Source organism: Lactuca virosa, chromosome 8 (genome assembly GCF_052849685.1).
Source record: "Lactuca virosa cultivar CGN04683 chromosome 8, Lactuca_virosa_CGN04683_v6, whole genome shotgun sequence".
NCBI classification, from domain to species: Eukaryota; Viridiplantae; Streptophyta; class Magnoliopsida; order Asterales; family Asteraceae; genus Lactuca; species Lactuca virosa.
Genome location: NC_136433.1, coordinates 330,657,524 through 330,676,109, shown reverse-complemented (window position 1 = coordinate 330,676,109; position 18,586 = coordinate 330,657,524). Strand labels below are relative to the sequence as shown.

The following is an 18,586-nucleotide window of genomic DNA, read 5'->3' as shown; positions in this document are numbered from 1 at the left end:
TTAGGATCGGAGGGTCCACCCGAGTAGTGGGACCGGAGGGTCCCACTGAGACACACTGACCGGAGGGTCTTATCTGAGTATAGCCATGAGAGGCTAACGAGAGATGTGTGGTATTTTGGGGAACTCACTAAGCTTCGTGCTTACCGTGTTATGTGATATGTGTTTCAGGTTCTTCTCAGGATCGCGGGAGGGCGCCGGTTCGATTGTACACACCAGAGAAAGAATTATGTTTTGAGAATCCTGGATTATTTGGAGGATCCTAGATTATTAATCAAACAACTATGGAGTGGTGTTTTGTAAATTAAATAAATGGGATTTTGTGAAACGTGTTATGACAATTATGTGATTTTAAATTGAAAATTTTGTTTGAAAATTTACGGTGTTACAGTAGGATGCTAGTTGTCTGCGTGACTCTTACATGTGAATGTATTGGTATGTATGCTGGGCGGGGCCCGATGGTTTTTTTGTATGCTAGAATCAGGTTATGCATATATGATTTGTATGTGGGCGGGGCACAATGATTGTACAGTATGCTATTATCTTTGTGATTTTCACATGCATTGAATGTTATACGATTATATGGTTATACGAGTGTGCACGGGGCCCACATCTCACTCGAGTGTGGGCGGGGCCTGTATCTCAGTGGGCGGGGATCCGTTATGTTCTTAGTTGTATTTGGCATGAGGTATCTTGGGAAACTCACTAAGCTTTGTGCTTATGGTTTTCAGTTTATGTTTCAGGTACTCCAGTTTTCAAATGAAAGAGCTCGGGACGATTGCAGCGCATACACACGTGTTTTCCGAAATATGTGATCTTTTGGAATGAACTTTGATAATTTTTTTTATTTGAAATGTCTTTCAATGTTTGGACAAAGTTATAATAGTGATTTGTTTATAACAAAAATGAAAAAAAATTATCCTTGATTTTTGGGATGTTACAAGTTGGTATCAGAGCCTTTGTTTGAGGGATTTGGGCATACTCTCGAGTGTGCTTGAACTCAAACTGAGGGTTTGGTGAAAATTTTTATAAAATAAAAAATTAAATAAAAGGAAATTTTATAATCAAAGAAAGGGGTGTGCGTGCAATCGGTCGAGCTCAAGTAAGTTTCTCCCAAAATACCCATACAAGTTATCTGATACGATTTGATTTATGAATCTGTGAATCACATGCTAGTTAGAGCTAAGGATCTGCTCAGTTTTGCATGGTAGAATGCGAGGAGAGATGCCTTGTATGCCTATTGTATGAGCTTGTAGATTTGCATGCTAGTTCTGATTAGCCAATGATAGGATGGTCTGATATGTGATGTATGTAGTTTAGGAAGCATGGGATGCTGGATTGGGTATGATTTGTATACGTAAGGCAGTTAGGAGAGGGAGTGGGAGCTCCTAGTATTGGTTGTAGTATGTGGGTTTGATGCTCGTGATTATTCTATGGATTGGAGTGTTTCTGCACGAATGTTGCTTGCTTCGTGCTTTGTGGAACTCGTAAGTGATGAGTGTTAGCTATTGAGTGAATATGCCAAGTCACATGTGGCAAAGGTTGGATAATATCAGAGTGACGGATTTGACCCTATTGCACAGCTCTCATTTGAGTTTAACCGTTATAGGGATGAGACTGTTACTCGAAGGATTATCTAAGCTTTGTTGCGTGTGATTATGTTTATTAGGTATCTAAACTGACATTATGAGGAGTTCTTCTGCAGCTGATGGCAGGGTGAGGTCGGGAACCTAGGAAAGCCTAGGGTTTGCTTCAGTGAGATTTGTTATGCTGGTTAGCGAGTGTCGTTATTTGGATTTGAGAAGGTGACTTAGAGGATTTGGGAGGATTCTTGAGGAAAGTATGAATAAGTGTGGAAGGTAGTATTGGGCCCATACTACTGGAAGCACATGATCCATACTCGAATCGAGGAGAGTCTCGGAGAATCTACAAAACCTGTGGGATGAGGATTCTTGGGAATATTTGGACCTGTTGCATGATGTTCGGTTGGGTGTTGAGCTCGGGATTAGGGATCGGATTCTGGTTCTGGCGCAGTAGCAGGTTTTGAGCCAATCGATGCGCGGTCGAGGGAGTTCATCTCATTGAAGATTTCTCGCAGTGTTTCGGATTGGAACTTGATGGTCTTTGGTTCGGCCAAGGAAGGGAATTTGGAGTTCTTGGAACATCTCGGGGCCTTTCGGGTCGAGGTTGTGTTGGGGCGGTTGGGGGCTCGTCTGGAGCCCAAAGCTTGTGGACCCCTAGAACCCTTCAGAAAGGATGATCTTATTGTTAGTCATTGTCATTTGAGGTCATAGAGGAGTATTGCACCATATCCTCAGGGAGAGGAAGTCAGGATTCATTCAGATGCTTTTGCGGGTGTGCTATCTTCTGCTTCTTCAGGGTGGTTATCGGGAATCTGTATTGCTTTGGAATTTTGATGGGGTTTGAATAAGTTTTCTCTCCGGTCGTTTATCTACTATTGTCTGGGTTATCGAGGATTTTTATATATGCCATTCTGCATGCGAAGAGTCTTCAATGAATCATCAGAGAGTCGTATCTTGTTGAGCGGGTTTCAACGTGTTCAGTTGTGGATCCGGGTCTATGTCGGATAAATTCAGGGGTATTGCTTGGAGGATATTTGGTCCGGATTAGCGGATTAGTTTTCCAATGAATTTGGGGCTCAATTGTTTTATCTTTTGATCTGGTGGGATCGATAGTCGCTTCTGAAGGAACTTTTGGGTTCTAATCTTACCGTTGCCTGGGGAGGAGCGGTAGCAGGAAGATAGTGGTGTCAGTTGCATGAGTTGTCGATCATTGGATGTGTCAAGGGAGTTATATATTCGCATGGGTTGTAGTCGGTTGGAATTCAGTGACTCTTTAGGAATGGAAGTTGGGATAAAGATTCGTTGGTTCAGGGCAAATGTTATTGTTGTTAGTCGCCATCATAATAACTCAAGGAATTGGTAAGGTATCATGGGAGGTGAATTGGATTATTAGACTGGTTAAGATTTCAAGGGTATTCTTTAGGATTTCAGAAGTTGGGTGATCACTGAGTTTGGCTAGTAATGGAACACTAGTTTTGGTAAGCGCAGGTCATAGGCGGTTCATGCTATAGGAGGTTCGATGGGTTGGGAATCCATCAGATTTATGGGAAGAAAGAGTTCCGTCTAATCCAAGTAGGGGAGAATCGACCAGAATTTCTGGGAGTTGGATCGGGTGTGGAACTAGGGCAAGTTTTGCACCCTGTTCAGGAATAGATACGACCCAAGTGGTCGTTTAGATTGAGGTTGCATAATTGGGGGTTCAGGAAACTTCCAACCATTGGTCGACTTCTCCTTTACTATACATAGTAGGCTTGTGGTTGAGTCTAGGTTGGGGGCTTTGGAATTCGAGGGATGACTCAAACACCTGATTGGATGCAGGTTTCGAATCAAGATGTGTGGGGTTGTGATGGTTAGGATGTGGTAAGGCCATGGGTGGTAACCATGGTTGGTAAGAAGTGTTGTAAGACTGCAATAGGGTCGTAGCATTCACCAGTCCAAGGTAGAATATCGATGGAGGTGGTCATGAGTGTAAGGGGGAATCAGTTCGTGCCTTGGGCATGCCGGTCAGGATTGGCGAAGAGTATTTCCTTGTGTTAGATTGAGGACCATTGGGGGTCCGAGACGGAGTCGAGCCTATGTAGCTCTAGATGGGTGGGACCCGTGGGCGAGGCCGCTCCGTGGTATAGTTGGGTGGGACCCACGGGCGAGGCCCGTGTGATTATGGCAATGCAGGTGGGACCTGGTAGAGACCATTGGGTCAAGGTTTCGGATCTTGAGTTACAGGATTAAGTAAGTGATCAGTGTGTGATGCAGAGGGTTTATAGGCTGATTAGCTTTGTTATTTGGACTATTAGGAACATGGTGGTTGGACCAGGTGCGAGACTGGTAGTCTCAGTGATGGTTTGGGGAACCTTTATATCTCGGTTAGGTAAAGGGTGTTGGTAATCAGAAGATTGTGGTGTGAATTGTAGGTGCATATTCGTGGATTTTGGGTAGTTATTGTCAGTCGAGGTTTTCTTTCGGAAGTCGCATGAGGCGATTGTGGGAGTGTCGTTTGGCTCAACAGCCGGGCGGAAATTTGGTATTTCAGATAGTTGGGAGACAAGTTGGGACCAGGGAGGTCTCGGCTGCTTGTGGGAAGCAGCCAAGATGCAGCGTGGTGCTTCAGGCATTTTTAGTGTTTCGGGCAGTTTCAGTGTTCCAGGCAGTTTCAATGTTTTGGGCGGTTTCTGTGTTTCGGGCAGTATTAGCGATTTGGGTTCTCGTGTGTATGAAAAGTATCTAGGTATTTGGGTAATGCTAAGTCACTCATAGCGGGATTAAATAATCTCAGAGTAATTGATTTGACCCTGTTGCGCAGCTCTCGTTTGAGTCTAACCGTTGCAGGGATGAATCTTCTACTCGAATGATTATCTGAGTCTTCTGTTGAGTATAAGTTTCTGTAACTGTATATGTTCAGTGATTTTGTTTCCCCTATGAAGCATTTCTTTGGTTCAAAACTCTATGGGGTTGGCTTGGTGGCAATTCGGTGTGAGAGGTCTAACATGGAGTTAGACCATTGAGATTGTAGGTTTCAAAATTCAGGCGAGATAGGATTGGGTTTTATTCAAATATTGAGGATTCGTTCTTCACCAGGCTTGAAGAATTATTCTAAGGATGGTTCTAGTAGATCGGGATAGGCCTTTGTATGATCAGAGTTGGAAGGGTTATGATTGGTTTGCTATTCGTTGAGAGAGGGCATGGGTTGTTTCAGCACAGGCGATCTACCGGGAAGTCAGGTCATTATAGATTTTAGGTCTCAAAAGGTAGAGTTGGTTTGCAAGGGTTGAAGGTTTAGGTGTTATTTCTGGGATAGGACTTTCGGTTACCTTGGGAAGGTTATTTTATGCGAAGAATTTCCGATCATAATCATCAGGTTGATTGTTTTGATATGAGTGTTAATAAAGAGCGATTTCGAGGGCGAAATCTAATTTAAGTGGGGGAGAGTTGTAACATCCGGAATCTAGAAGGTCAATTATGGAAATAAAACCTCATTTCTAAAGGCCAACTCGTCGATTTTGGGGGAAGAAACTTGACGTGTTGGAAGTGTTGGTAGTGCGTGTTTTTGAAGACCAACTCGACGAGTTGGACGTGGTTTTGGAAACCCTAATTTCGGGGTTTTGCACCCTATTTAAACAACTTAAATCCCATATGTTGGCCTCATTTCCAACCACCATTGTCCTAAACCCTAACTTCAAAACTCTAAGGCATTTTTGAGTGTTGTTAGCCATTTTGTGTGCTTTTGTGGTGTATTTGAAGCCATTGGAAGGAAGGGAAGCTTGGTGAGAGTTTGTGATACAAGAAGGAGTTGTTGTTGGGTTTTAGTATACTACAACATCCTATGGTGCACATACAACCCTAAATACCTTGGATCTATGTTTTCTCTATTATACATGCAAATGGTTTCCAAGGCATTAAACCTATAACTAGCATGCATTTGACATAAACCATATAATATACTAGTTAGGGAAACATACATTTTATGTGGCTTGAAGTCTTGATGTATTTGGCCTTAAGAGCTTAGCACCAATAGTATGAAATGCCTCAAATAGAATCACAACACACCTAGGACAAAGGTGGCTCTTGAGAGAGAATTCCATGCACCAAAACACCTCCATATTTCTCTAAGAAAAGAAGTGGTGATTTTGGCTATGGAGTAACCTATTTATATGTAGGATTCCAAGGGTCATGGGTATAACCCATAATCCATACCCATGGGTTTTATGATCCATGGTTCATGTGGCCCAACTCTTTATGTATCCATACATAAACTTGGTCCAACATGGATCATAAGCCCAGCACATATAAATATAACTAATTATCATAATTAGTCCCCATAGATTTAACTAGTCTCTTTTGATCACTAAATTAATTCCAAATTAATTCTTGATCGATACTAATTAAAACATATGATTTCATATTAATATATTATAACTTATAATATATTAATAAACCATAAATAACCTTCTCTCAAAAGTCCATCCGAACAAATTGTCCTGATGATATGCAACCCAAATGGACCATGCTACTCTCGGGTCAAGTACATACCAATAATAGTTATGGGCTTAGACATCTAATCCAACAGTTGCTAGATCTCGAATCCTTACTTCATTTTCGACACTTTTCTGGTAAAAAGTCTCAACCTTGCTTTGCGAATTCATAGATCTCCTTCTTAGGGTTCTTTTGCATGTTTTGGTCCAAATGGAGTGGTGTTGGGAGTTAGACGTCCCATTTGGACAAACCCTTTCAGATCTAGGGTCCTAGGGAGCTCTTTTGGCATAAAGGTGCCAACTTTATGGTCTTAAGGGCTCCATGCATCCATTAAGCCATTCTGCTAGCTTACTTTGAGCTTCTTCTAGCCTTGCATAAGAGTAAAGTTGGAGACTTTACTCATCAATACAGCTTTAAGGGACTAGATCTGCAATTTGAAGCCTTATCTTGATGATTAAGTGGCTTAATAGATTAAGTGGGTTTGCTGACTGAAGAACTCGACGAGTTTATAGGAGAACTCGACGAGTTGGTTTGGGATTGTCCCGATTCTGATGAAAATGAGGGAAAACTCGACGAGTTGGATCGATTCTTCGTGATTCTGCGGTTTGATGAGAACTCAGTGAGTTAAAGGACCAACTCGGCGAGTTGTGTCACCTGGACCGTTGACTTTGGCGTTGACTTTGACTTTTGACTTATGCTTTTGACCAAGTTTGTCCCAATAGGTGTTTGGGGTATTCTGAATTGTATCTAAGGAAAATATGGGCTTAGGATCAGGCCCATATGGGATTGGGCCCAATTTGGAAAATTGGGCCATTAGAGGGCCTTTGTGGATCTTTTCGAATTGGACCTCAGTTTTTATTTATGTTTGGGTCAAGGGTAAAATGATCATTTTACCCCAAGTATGGGTTATGGATCATTGTTGGAACCCAATTGCTAATTGGGCGTTATTTTGGTATTGATAGCTCGTGGAGTCGTCAGAGCAGCAACTGGGGATTTCTTTCAGTGAGCTCCAGCATTCGAGGTGAGTCTCCTCACTGTGTTTAGCGGGTCGAAGGCACCAATGCCGACCCATAGTTTATTATGTCAGGATGCTAGTTTTTTGCGTGACTCCTGCATGTGAATGTATTGGTATGTATGTTGGGCGGGGGCCGATGGTTATTTTGTATGCTAGAATCAGGTTATGCATATATGATTTGTATGTGGGCGGGGCCCGATGATTGTACAGTATGCTATTATCTTTGTGATTTTCGCATGTGTTGAATGTTATATGATTATATGGTTATGCGAGTGTGGGCGGGGCCCATATCTCAGTCGAGTGTGGGCGGGGACTGTATCTCGGTGGGCGGGGCTCGTTATGTTCTTAGTTGTGTTTGGTATGAGGTATCTTGGGAAACTCACTAAGCTTTGTGCTTACGGTTTTCAGTTTATGTTTCAGGTACTCCAGTTTTCAAATAAAAGAGCTCGGGACGATCGCAGCGCATACACCCGTGTTTTCCACAATATGTGATCTTTGGGAATGAACTCTGATAATTGTTTTATTTGAAATGTTTTTCAATGTTTGGACAAAGTTACAATAGTGATTTGATTATAATAAATGAATTTTTTTTATCCTTGATTTTTGGGATGTTACATATGTATGGAGGTATGCATGAAAATACTAAACCGTGTATTAGTGATTTATTATGTTTGTTGAACTGTGAATATTTCTTATACACGATATATTTTCTAAATAAATCTATAATTTAGAAAAAGGAAAATTGATTTTTTCTAAACATAATTCTAATTTTTGCTAAAATTATGTATATTTTAGCTGGAAAACTAAAAAGTATTACCAAGGAAATGGGAGCTACGATATTTGTTTTATTAAGTTGTGGATATGGATACAAAACTGCTACTGAATTTAATGTTAATATGGTGGCGGTCCAGCCACGGTCCGGTGATGGTCCTAAGATGGTCCGACGGTGGTCTGTCGACAAATGTCAAGTAGTTTGTAAACTATGAGATGAAAAAGTTAGCTTAATACAAGATTCTTAACCTTTTTGGGTTCTCATTTGAACCACTCCCTATATATATATATATATATATATATATATATATATATATATATATATATATATATATATATATATATATATATATATATATATATATATATATAGACACACACACAAGTAGGTTAATGTGAAAACATAAATATGTTACGAAAATACGAAAACAAATTTTATCTTATAAAAATCAAACAGATGTACTTTAGAAATTAAATTTATTAGCAAAATAATAAGTTTATATTAGAGGGTGTTATCATAATATAGATTTAAAGGTGATATTAACAACCGTTTCTCTTTTTTTGTCACGTCCTTAACCACTTTTAAATTCAAATTTTAATGATAAAAAAATGAGAACATTTGAGGAATCCATATGCCATTTCTTAAAGTAAATACATGATTTTATACGTAAATGATAAATCGTATTAATTTTAACACGTACTGAACCAAAAATACAAGATCAAAACGGTCAATGTGAAAATTTCTTTCGAAAATAAATATTTATGGTTAACAAACATATAATAGTTTAACTGAAAAAAAAAATACAATAACTTTGATTAATATCGCTTTCTAAATTGCATGAACGTATTATTGATTTGTTTATGATATATTTGTACAGAAGTTGGTTACAAGGTAATATGATTATTTTATTGAAAAAATAGATTAAAAAAAGTATGAACAGCAAACATGCTGAACTGGGACAGAGAATTACAGAAAGAAAGAAAGAAAGAAGCAAAGCAACAGCTGCACTTGTGCTACCTTCATCACCTCCACTTTCTCTCTCTCACCGTTTCTCCATCAACACTCCACCTCTCTTCACGTGACTCCCCATCCTTCTTCCCTTTTTCTTAGGGTTTTCTCAACTGCAATTTTGATTACATTCCACCGGCAGATTTCCTTGATCCGCCCAAATCCCAAGCAGATCCGACAAACTGATTCCTTTCCAAACTTTTATTGCACTACAACTTGCCTCTGATTTCGTGATTACGTCCAATCAGGTTGGTTTACTGGTGGTCGTTCTATCGAATTTGACTTCCGTACGGGTAAGTCAACAGGTTGGCGTACAGGAATAGAAGAGAATATTAACTTGTGGTTAGGTTCGAATTTGACAACAATTTGGGCATATTTTATGCTTTAACTATTAGTGGATCTGGTGATTTCGAAATATTCTTAGCTGGTGAGGTTTCTGATGCTTACACGGTTGATATATATTAAATTGGAGTGTTTTCATCGGAAATAAGCTGATTTCTGAGGCTTTATGGCATCAAATTAGAAGTTGGAATTGAATTGATGGTGTTTTACGGGAATGGGATTGAATTGGGGAACAATGGTCGTTGAAAGAGTTAGGTAGCCAAAATGCCTGCTTCACCAGCAATGAGATTTTCTCCAGGGAGGGAATCAAGGGCTGATAATCACAAGAGAGGTCGTAGTCTTGAGAACGGAGTAGTTTTCAAAGAGAGAGATGATGATCTTGCTTTATTCAATGAGGTGCAAAGTAGAGAACAAGACAATTTCTTGCTTCAGTCTAATGATGATTTTGAAGATACTTTCGGTAATTTCTTTAGCTTTTCTTCATGCGGATATTCAAAACAACGTACTTTTATATGGGAATTAGATATTTGTTACTTATTGCTGCTCATACATTCTTCTTTTTTTGTCTAATTGCATTTTTGCAGTGACCAAGTTGAGCGATTTTTCTGATCACAAGCTTGGAATAAACATTGCTACTAGAGGAGAAAGTAGTGACTTCCTCAATACAGAAGAGGAAAAGAACGATTATGAATGGTTGGTAGTCATTTGCTTCTTATCTTTAACTACATATAAACTTTTGCATCAGATCATTTGTTTTGGTGTTTATGTAAACTTTTGCATAATCAAGAGTAAAGACAGTTACTTATCTTTTCCAAATACATCTCTTTCTATCTTAACTCCATGTCCTTTATCATCTCAAGTTAAATACTTTCCACTTTATACTAATTTCGTTTATGCTAATGAAGGTTAATAACTCCACCTGATACCCCTCTGTTTTCCTCATTGGATGATGAGACAACTCAAGTTATTCTTCCACAGAGGGGAAGGCCACGTGCTCAACCCATCTCACTCTCAAGATCATCCACAGTAAGTCTTATATATCATTATATCCCAAGCTAATCACTATTCATTAACACACACTAATGTGTTCAAACATATTCATCATAACCCTTAATCCATGTGTGTAATCTAACTTAACTACAGATGGAAAAGAATCACAGAAGTAGTAGAAGTAGTCCAAGCCCAAATCGCCTAACCCCATCTCCACAATCTAGTAATATCACATTTCAGCCTCCCACTAGATCAAAGAGACCATCTTCCCCATCAAGTAAACCTTCAACACCACCTCCAGCTTCACGAAGATTAAGCACAGGATCCAGTTCCACTATTACCAAGGGTATTTCGGGTATTTCACCTGTGAAGACAACAAGAGGAAACTCAGCTTCACCCAAGATAAGGGCATGGCAGGCGAACATTCCTGGTTTTTCCACAGAAGCACCTCCAAATCTGAGGACATCTTTGGCTGATAGACCTGCATCATATGTACGTGGGTCCTCACCAGCTTCTAGAAGCAGTAGACAATCAATGTCACCTACTCCTTCTAGAAGCATCAGTTCATCTCATAGTCATGATAGAGATAGATTTAGCCCAAGGAGTAAAGGGTCAATTGCGTCTTCTGCTGATGATGATGTTGAAATTGAATCTCTTCCATCTGTTATTGTTGTTCATGGCTCTGAAAGGTTGAATTCAAGGAAACTCGGTGGATTTCAGAATAATAATAATAAAGCTTCTTTTTCACAAAAGACAAACAGAACAGTTTCTTCTAACTCTGCTCCTAAAAGATCATTTGACATGGCACTTCGACAAATGGTAATGTTTTTTTTTTGCTTTGTAGATGTTAATGACTTAATTCCATTCCCCTTTTCTTTGAAATTTTATCATTAGCATATATAAAATCCTGTATGGATAAAGTGGCTGAATGGTAATGATAAGTGATGAATAGATAAGGTCTGTTTCTTTTCTAGAATGAATAAGTTGTCTGAATGAGGTTAAATGACCATTTTACCCTTACATTTCATGAATCAAGTTTTACAATATTCATGAATCAAGTAATGATCCATGTATCATTTTATGTTTTATAATGAAGTTGCTGAATGTTTAAATGTTGTTGTCTAGGATAATAAAAGAGTTCCTCAAAATATGTTCAGACCACTACTCACCAGTGTCCCTAGTTCAACATTTTATGCTGGAAAATCAACTCCTGTTTGGAATTCTTCTGTGACAAGTTCTGATCTACCCACAACTTATGCACATGAAATTCAAGAAACTCAACTAAATGATGATGAAGCAACAAGTGGATCATGTGTAAAGTTGCAAGATTCTTCTTCCTCTTCTTTTCTTGATGATCAAGTATCTATATTCAAAAAAACCGATTCTTTGAATGAAGATATGGGGAATGAAATTGAAACCCATGAAATTTCACCAACTCCTCAGTTTGGTGATTTGAAAGATGGGTTTGAAAATCTTGCAGATTGTGATACTGAAACTTGTGTAGTTTTAGATGATGATTTTAAAGACACAGAAGTTGAAACCCTAAAGGATATGTTACTTTGTTCTAGATGTGGTTGTAGATACTCTAATGATTTCATACAATCAGAAAAAGAAATCAAACTTTGTGAAAGTTGCCAAAATTCGTATTCATCATTGAAGCCTCAAGCAGAAGAAGTCAACATGTCAGATGAAGATCATGAATCATTCAACACAATGAAGCCTCAAATGAATCCAGTTGTTGAAGTTGAAGTTGAAGTTGAATCCCTTGAATTGAGTCCATTTGAACAACATGAAGATGTAGTAGTTAAAGAAGCGACAGAAGTCAACCATGAAGTCATAAGTCAACCAAGTTATAGTGATGCTGTTGACTTTTCAGATTCAAAGGTTGAAGACTCTTTAGTCTTGAAAAAGTCAAATAGCATGAAGGGCATTGTTGTCAGAAGCGGGAACTTTTCAGCTAGTAGTATCTCTTTAGATGATCTTTCATATGTGAGATATTATAGTACAAATACAAATAGCATGAGAAGCTCTTTGGGACGTGGGAGTTTATCTGCTTCATCTTCTTTTGACTTTGGTCAAACTACAAATACACATACAGACACTCGATTAAATCGTAACAAAAAACAGCATCAACGAAGTGTGTCATCTTTTTCTCGAAGTTCTAGTCATGCTTTTCATCCTTCAAGTGTTGGAACAAGCACTCTTGATTCGTTTGAGGTATCCAGTGTTCATGTAGTGAAAGATGTTGCTGACGTGGCATCTATAACATGTCCTCAAGAAACCACCCCATGTGAAAGCGACACATGGACTGAAAATGAAGATGTGGATAATCAAACAGGTCATGAATGTTCAAATGTTGAAGAGAGTGAGGAAGAGGAAGATACAGGTGTAAGTGTTTGTGTTGCAGAAGTTGAAGTTGAATTGAGTGTGATTTCGGAAGGAGAAATTGATCAAAGTTGTGCTTCTCCTCCTGTTTCACAATGTAATGCTTCAGCTATAGATGATGACAACATAGAAGAGGAACCGCAATCGGAATCGGAATCGGAATCGGAATCGGAATCGGAACCGGAATCGGAATCGTCGGTGTTAGTCGAAGATGAAGGAAAAACGAAAGGAAGAAGGCTAACACTAGAAGAAGCAACAGAGACAATACTCTTTTGCAGCTCAATAGTCCATAACATAGCCTATGAAGCTGCAACTTTAGCCATTCAGAAACAACATTCAGATGCTTCTCAAACTGAAGACAACAATACTTCATCTTCAGGGCCACTTATTCCAGCCATAGGAAAGCCTACAAAAGAGATTCAAACCAAAAAAACAAAAAAAACATCATCAAAGTCTCAGAAAAACAGACACAAAAAGGTGACGACTACAAAACCTCCTAACAACAACACAAATACAAATGAGGAAACTGATTTGGTAAAACCACGTATTGTTTATCCTAATAATAAAGAGAATAGGAGACCTCCAAAACTAGAATCTAAATGCAATTGTAGTATTATGTGAGAGAAAGTGTTTTGATTTTTGGGTTCTTCCACTTGGTTTGACTTTGGTTGATTGTGTAAGTATTTTTGTAAAGAAAGTTAATTAGTAGGTTAGATTTGGTTTGTATTTTTATTTTTTATTTTTTTATTAGTGATTTGGGTTTGGTATTTATATGTTATAGAGGAGAGCAGAATGATGACCTAAGTGTTGTTTATTTGATTGTGGTACTAGTGCTGCTATGCAATTGTTGATTGACTTTTGAATCTGTAACTTGAGAGGTTGATAATATAAAACAAGTTCTTTTGTGTTTCTTCTTGTTGACTCTCATAATCTTTGATCTTTCTCTGGGTTCTTCAATGTTTGTTGATTATCGACTAGAGATGGTGAAATGGAGTTTGGATTGGTAACATATTGGTTTATCGATACGACGTGGCATTTGGGCGAGTTTATCTGCATCGCAAATAAGTTGGGAGTTATATTTTATCGTTAATTATGATTACTATTTCCTTAATAGTTATCTTTTTATTTTGGTATGCTATTATTTTGGTAGGTAGGGTTCGACAGATTTGGACCTTGTGAAATTTTTTTATGGTTATGAATAATTAATTTGAGTATTTGATTCTTGGAGACCTCCCCTGTTTCTTGAACTACAAGGTTTGGTGGCACCTAGCCTACGCGTTCGTCGTTCGAGGCTAGTTTTTATCAAATTGGTATAAGAGCAATATGATTATGGGGTAATCGTACTCTTTACGACGATATTGTTCATGCGTTACTGTTCACAAGACCAACAAAAAGATTGAGAGTTTGGAAGTTGAGTTCAGCAAATCTAGGGAGGAAACAGAAGACAAGCATTAGGAGATTTCCCGACAAATTGGGACATTCTCATCAACAACTTGTCCACCAAGACAACTAACTTGGTGTTGGGGTGTGAAGTTTTGATCAAAGATGGTTATTGGAGAGCAAATGTGCTCTTGATAATCAAATACGCTCCCTTGGTGAGAAAATGCTCCCTTGGTAAGAGAATGTTTCGTTTGGCGAAATGATGCTAAGTACTTGAGTGATCGGGTACTTGGAGAAAGTCTAAAGCATTTAGAGAATGCGTTGGAGGCATCCGAAAGTGCTGTTTGGAATCAAAAAGCACTACTATAAAGGAGAAAACGTTGCCGGGCATCAGAAAACACTGTCAAGAATTCAAAAGCGCTGGCAGGAATCAAAAAACATACTAGGCATCAGAAAGCGTTGCTATGAGAAAGTGTTGTCAGGAATCAGAAAGCGCTGCTAAGAAGGAGAAAGAGTTGTTAGGAATCAAAAAGCGCTGCTAGTAATCAAAAATCGTTACCAGGAAGGAGAAAGCTTTTCGAGGCATCAGAAGCGCTGCCAGGAATCAGAAAACACCGACAGACATCATAAAGCGTTGAGCACTTGGAGTTGGAGAATATGTTGGGCACTTGGTGAATGTGTTAGGGTGGTTCCAAAATGCTATGTTATTGGATTGCTCAAGGAGAATGCGCTCCTATGATGCACTACGACAAGCATGATTTGCTCCTATGTGCATGGCAGGTAGCCATGCACATCCTTCGAGACTGAAGGTACTAGAAGCAGCTGCATGGCGTCTTGTGATTGGTTGACAATTAGGGAATCCCCTTCATGGGCTAATTATGGATGGGCATGACCCATCATAATTTGGGTTTTCTATGCTTGACTATAAATAGACACACATCTCCATCAACATTCTTACACAGAAAATTCAAGAGAGCAATCATTGTGAGGTTGAGAGCACATCCTTTGGAACAATTAGTCAACAAGAGATATTCATTTTGTTTGAGAGCTCAAGTGAGGTGTAACCTTTATGAGTAATTGTAATTGTTCTTTTTGGAAGTTTAATAAAATCATCTATCTCTCGTTCGCCTCTGGACGTAGGTCAGATTAACCAAACTACGACAAATATTTTGTTTCGATTTTAAGGTTTTTCTTTTGCAGTTTTTCAAAAGTTTTATTTCATGTGTTTTACTAAAGTTCTTTTATTGTTTTCTGAAGTGCTTAACTTGTTTTTTTGAATTACCTAATAAATTAGTATCAGAGTTATAGTTGAATATGGGAAAGTTAAGATCGACAAATTTGATGGTTAAGATTTTGGTTTCAAGAAAATTCAAATTGAATACTATCTTTTCCATAAGAAATTACATGACTCATTGTCTGGAAGGAAAGAAACCTGAAGTGATGAAACAGGAGGAATAAGGCTAATTAGAGCGGCAAGTGTTTTGGTCAAAAATCGCATAAGTAATTTAGTAACCAAATTAGTAAATGTTTTGTGATGTTTAGGTAAAGATTTTTAAGAAAGTAAATCGTAAATTGTTGAAGATCTTGAGATACGCCCAAGATCTTGGACGTGCCCAAGATTTTACAAATAAGACAATAATGTTAAGATTTATTATAAAGAATATAAACTAAAGAATGTTTAGAAATGATGAGTGAATCCAAGATACAAGTACGTGTTTACTTGGAAATTGGGACAAAAATAGTGTTAAAATCGTAAATTCACTGAATATAGCAAGAAGTCTTAAGATATTCAAAAATGGTTAAGATACCACAAAGTATCTTGAGGTTGTAATTAAGCAAACAAAGTATCCTAATTGAATAAACGTCTATTAAAACGTGTGTAAGTGTTGATATAGATCAAATAATAGTAAATAAGTAAAAGTGAGTGAAAGAAAACAAAGATATACGAGGAAAGCCCTTGATCTATAAAGATCTCTGGCAGAAAACATCAGGAGGTGACAAAAGTCCCACCGCCTTTAACACTTTTATTAGAAATAAGTAGAAATGTTACAAGTGAAAATTGATTTTGAGTGACGTGAGTGAGAGTGACCAAGTGTATGTGTGTTACCAGTTGTGAACGTGTGTGAAATGATCTTAACTCCTCTATTTATACATTTGATAGCTAAATAACTTCCCTAAAAATCAGGGATCTTCCCTTATTCTTGCTTGGCTAGGTATTTTGGGGAGACTCAACTTCTTTTTTTTTGTTGACCACATGTTTAGTTGACTTAGTTCATTCCTTGTGAGATAAGCCTTTATTCCTACATAATAAATACAATCGCAATTCCAAGATGTTGGCTTGTTCAAGATCTTGGGTGGTTCAAGATGTAAGACATAATAAAATAAACTTATGAAAGTATCACCCATAATAATTACCCCCAGAAATTACCATTTTGAGATCATAAAAGATGGAGATTTCTAAACTCAAAATCATACCGTTAGGTGATGATGGCCCTTTTGTCAAGACCAAATCGTACCTGTTCAACATTCAAATATTCAAAGGCCGAGATTTCCATTCAGGTCCTCCTATAAATTAAAACTTAATTATACTTGTTTCTTTACTTGAAATTTTGGAGGTCCTTCAATCCTTTAGGTAAGATTTCTTTATGTAACACCCGTAAATTCGAGCTAGTCAATTTAGAGATAATAAGCGTTGAAAATGACTTTTTGATAGAAGATTATTTAGGACAAATAATCTTAACAAAAGTTATAGTATATGTAACAAGGATTCCGTACATATAAAGAACGCTGAAATCCGACTTCGTATGAAGAAGTTATGCTTCTTCGAAGTTTCACAATTAAACCGCCATGACTCTGCGTATCATAAAAAGTAAATTTTTGATAAATTACTTTTTAACCTAAGTGTTCTAAACGAAGTCATAGTAGTCGTTAAACCGAGAGTGTGCATATAGAGAACTTCTAAATCTGACTTCATTAGAGAAAGTTATGATTTTTTTATAAGATTCAGCGTAGCAGTATACAACTCAGAAATTGAATTTTAGATCGGTAAATTTTTAGCCGAATAATCTAAACGAGAATTGAAGATATCGTTAATAGGAGTTCAACGATATAAAGACAGTAAAAAACGGACGTCGAATGACAAAGTTATGAATTTTTAACGGACTTTAACTGTCTAAGTCTGTTAAAATATAACTCTAAAAATAAAGTCAAAATTTGTAACGACCCAAAAATCAAGGGTAAAAATTTCATTTTTAATATAGCTAAAACGTTGATACCATTTATTTCAAACATTTCAAATCATCATTAAGTAAAACATTTATCAGAGTTCATCCCAAAACCATTCATTGCGGAAATCATAGGTGTGTGCACTGCGATCAATCCGAGCCATTCTTTTCCAAATCGATGATACCTGAAACCAAAACTGTAAACCGTAAGTGTGATATCCCCTAATTTCTTGGCCAGAAAAGACCGATTTAATTTATGCTTTTTAAAATAAAATCAGAGTAATCCTTTTAAAAGATGTTGCGGAATTTGTTCCCAAAACAAAAATGATAAAAATTTATCAAAACCTTTCTTTAAGAAATATATATATTCATTTTATATCAAAACATCGGGATGTCATGTTCCGATACAGATCAAAAGCATAAACAAGACATTATAAGCCTTACAACAGTTATTCACTCGATCTAAAATTCGAGTTTTTAGCTGTCTACTGCTAAGCTGAAACTTAGAAAAATCGTAACTTCCTCATACGAAGTCAGATTTGGACGTTCTTTTTATACATACTCTCGGTTTAAAGAACACTACGACTTTCGTTTATATCACTAAGACTAAAAAGTAGTTTATCAAAAACTCACTTTTTACGTCATTCGGCACCGTGACGGTTTTGTCGCGAAACTTCGACATGTCATAACTTCTTCGTTATAACTCGGATTTCGGTGTTCTTTATATATCCGTAATCCTTGTCACGACCACTACAACTTTCTTAATAGATATCGGCTTTATCTAATATTTATTTTCGACGCTCATTTTTACTCTTAATTAATTAAATCCTAGTAATTAAGCATAAAACACATAATTCACATAATATTCACATAATTCCTTTTCATATTTTCAAAATGAGTTACAAAGGTTAACCTAGACTATTACGTCAATATTAATGCCTAGCCTAGAAACACGGGCGTTACAATTCTCTCCCTCTTAGGATGATTCCGTCCCCGGAATAACACATCAACAAACAAATGCGGGTAGCGACTCATCATGTCACTCTCCGTTTCCCAGGTGAGATTTGGCCTATTCGTATGTTTCCAACGTACAAGCACTAAATCGATCATCTTGCGTCGCAACTTCTTAGTCTTACGGTCAACGATTGCCTCAGGTTCTTCAATTAACCTTTTGTTTTCATCCAACCTTAATTCAGAAATTGGAATTATGTCGGGCACATCTCCCGTGAACTTTCTCAAATAACACGCATGAAAGGTGTTATGAATACCCTCTAGTTCTTCTGGTAATTCTAGCTTGTAAGCTTGATTCCCGATCCTCTGAAGAACTTTAAATGGTCCAATAAACCTTGGACTCAACTTTCCCCTTTTACCAAATCTTACAAGTCCCTTCCACGGCGAGACTTTAAGTAAAACCGAATCT

At 37.7% G+C, this 18,586-nt stretch overlaps 1 protein-coding gene across 1 annotated transcript; it reads left to right on the top strand.

The window, feature by feature from the left end:
- Nucleotides 1-8,754: 8,754 nt before the first annotated feature.
- LOC145129424 (uncharacterized) lies at nucleotides 8,755-13,472 on the top strand. The gene is made up of 5 exons (XM_079064121.1): nucleotides 8,755-9,647; nucleotides 9,772-9,880; nucleotides 10,093-10,213; nucleotides 10,331-10,996; nucleotides 11,303-13,472. Exons 1-5 carry the CDS (start codon nucleotides 9,452-9,454, stop codon nucleotides 13,181-13,183), a joined length of 2,973 nt encoding a protein of 990 aa, XP_078920247.1. The 5' UTR covers nucleotides 8,755-9,451; the 3' UTR covers nucleotides 13,184-13,472.
- Nucleotides 13,473-18,586: the final 5,114 nt, after the last annotated feature.

Excerpts from the sequence above, each read along its gene's own strand:
- LOC145129424 (XM_079064121.1), top strand. The coding sequence starts at position 9,452 with ATGCCTGCTTCACCAGCAATGAGATTTTCTCCAGGGAGGGAATCAAGG. Across the intron at positions 9,648-9,771 it reads TGATTTTGAAGATACTTTCG|TGACCAAGTTGAGCGATTTT; the intron begins GTAATTTCTTTA and ends GCATTTTTGCAG. Across the intron at positions 10,214-10,330 it reads CACTCTCAAGATCATCCACA|ATGGAAAAGAATCACAGAAG; the intron begins GTAAGTCTTATA and ends ACTTAACTACAG.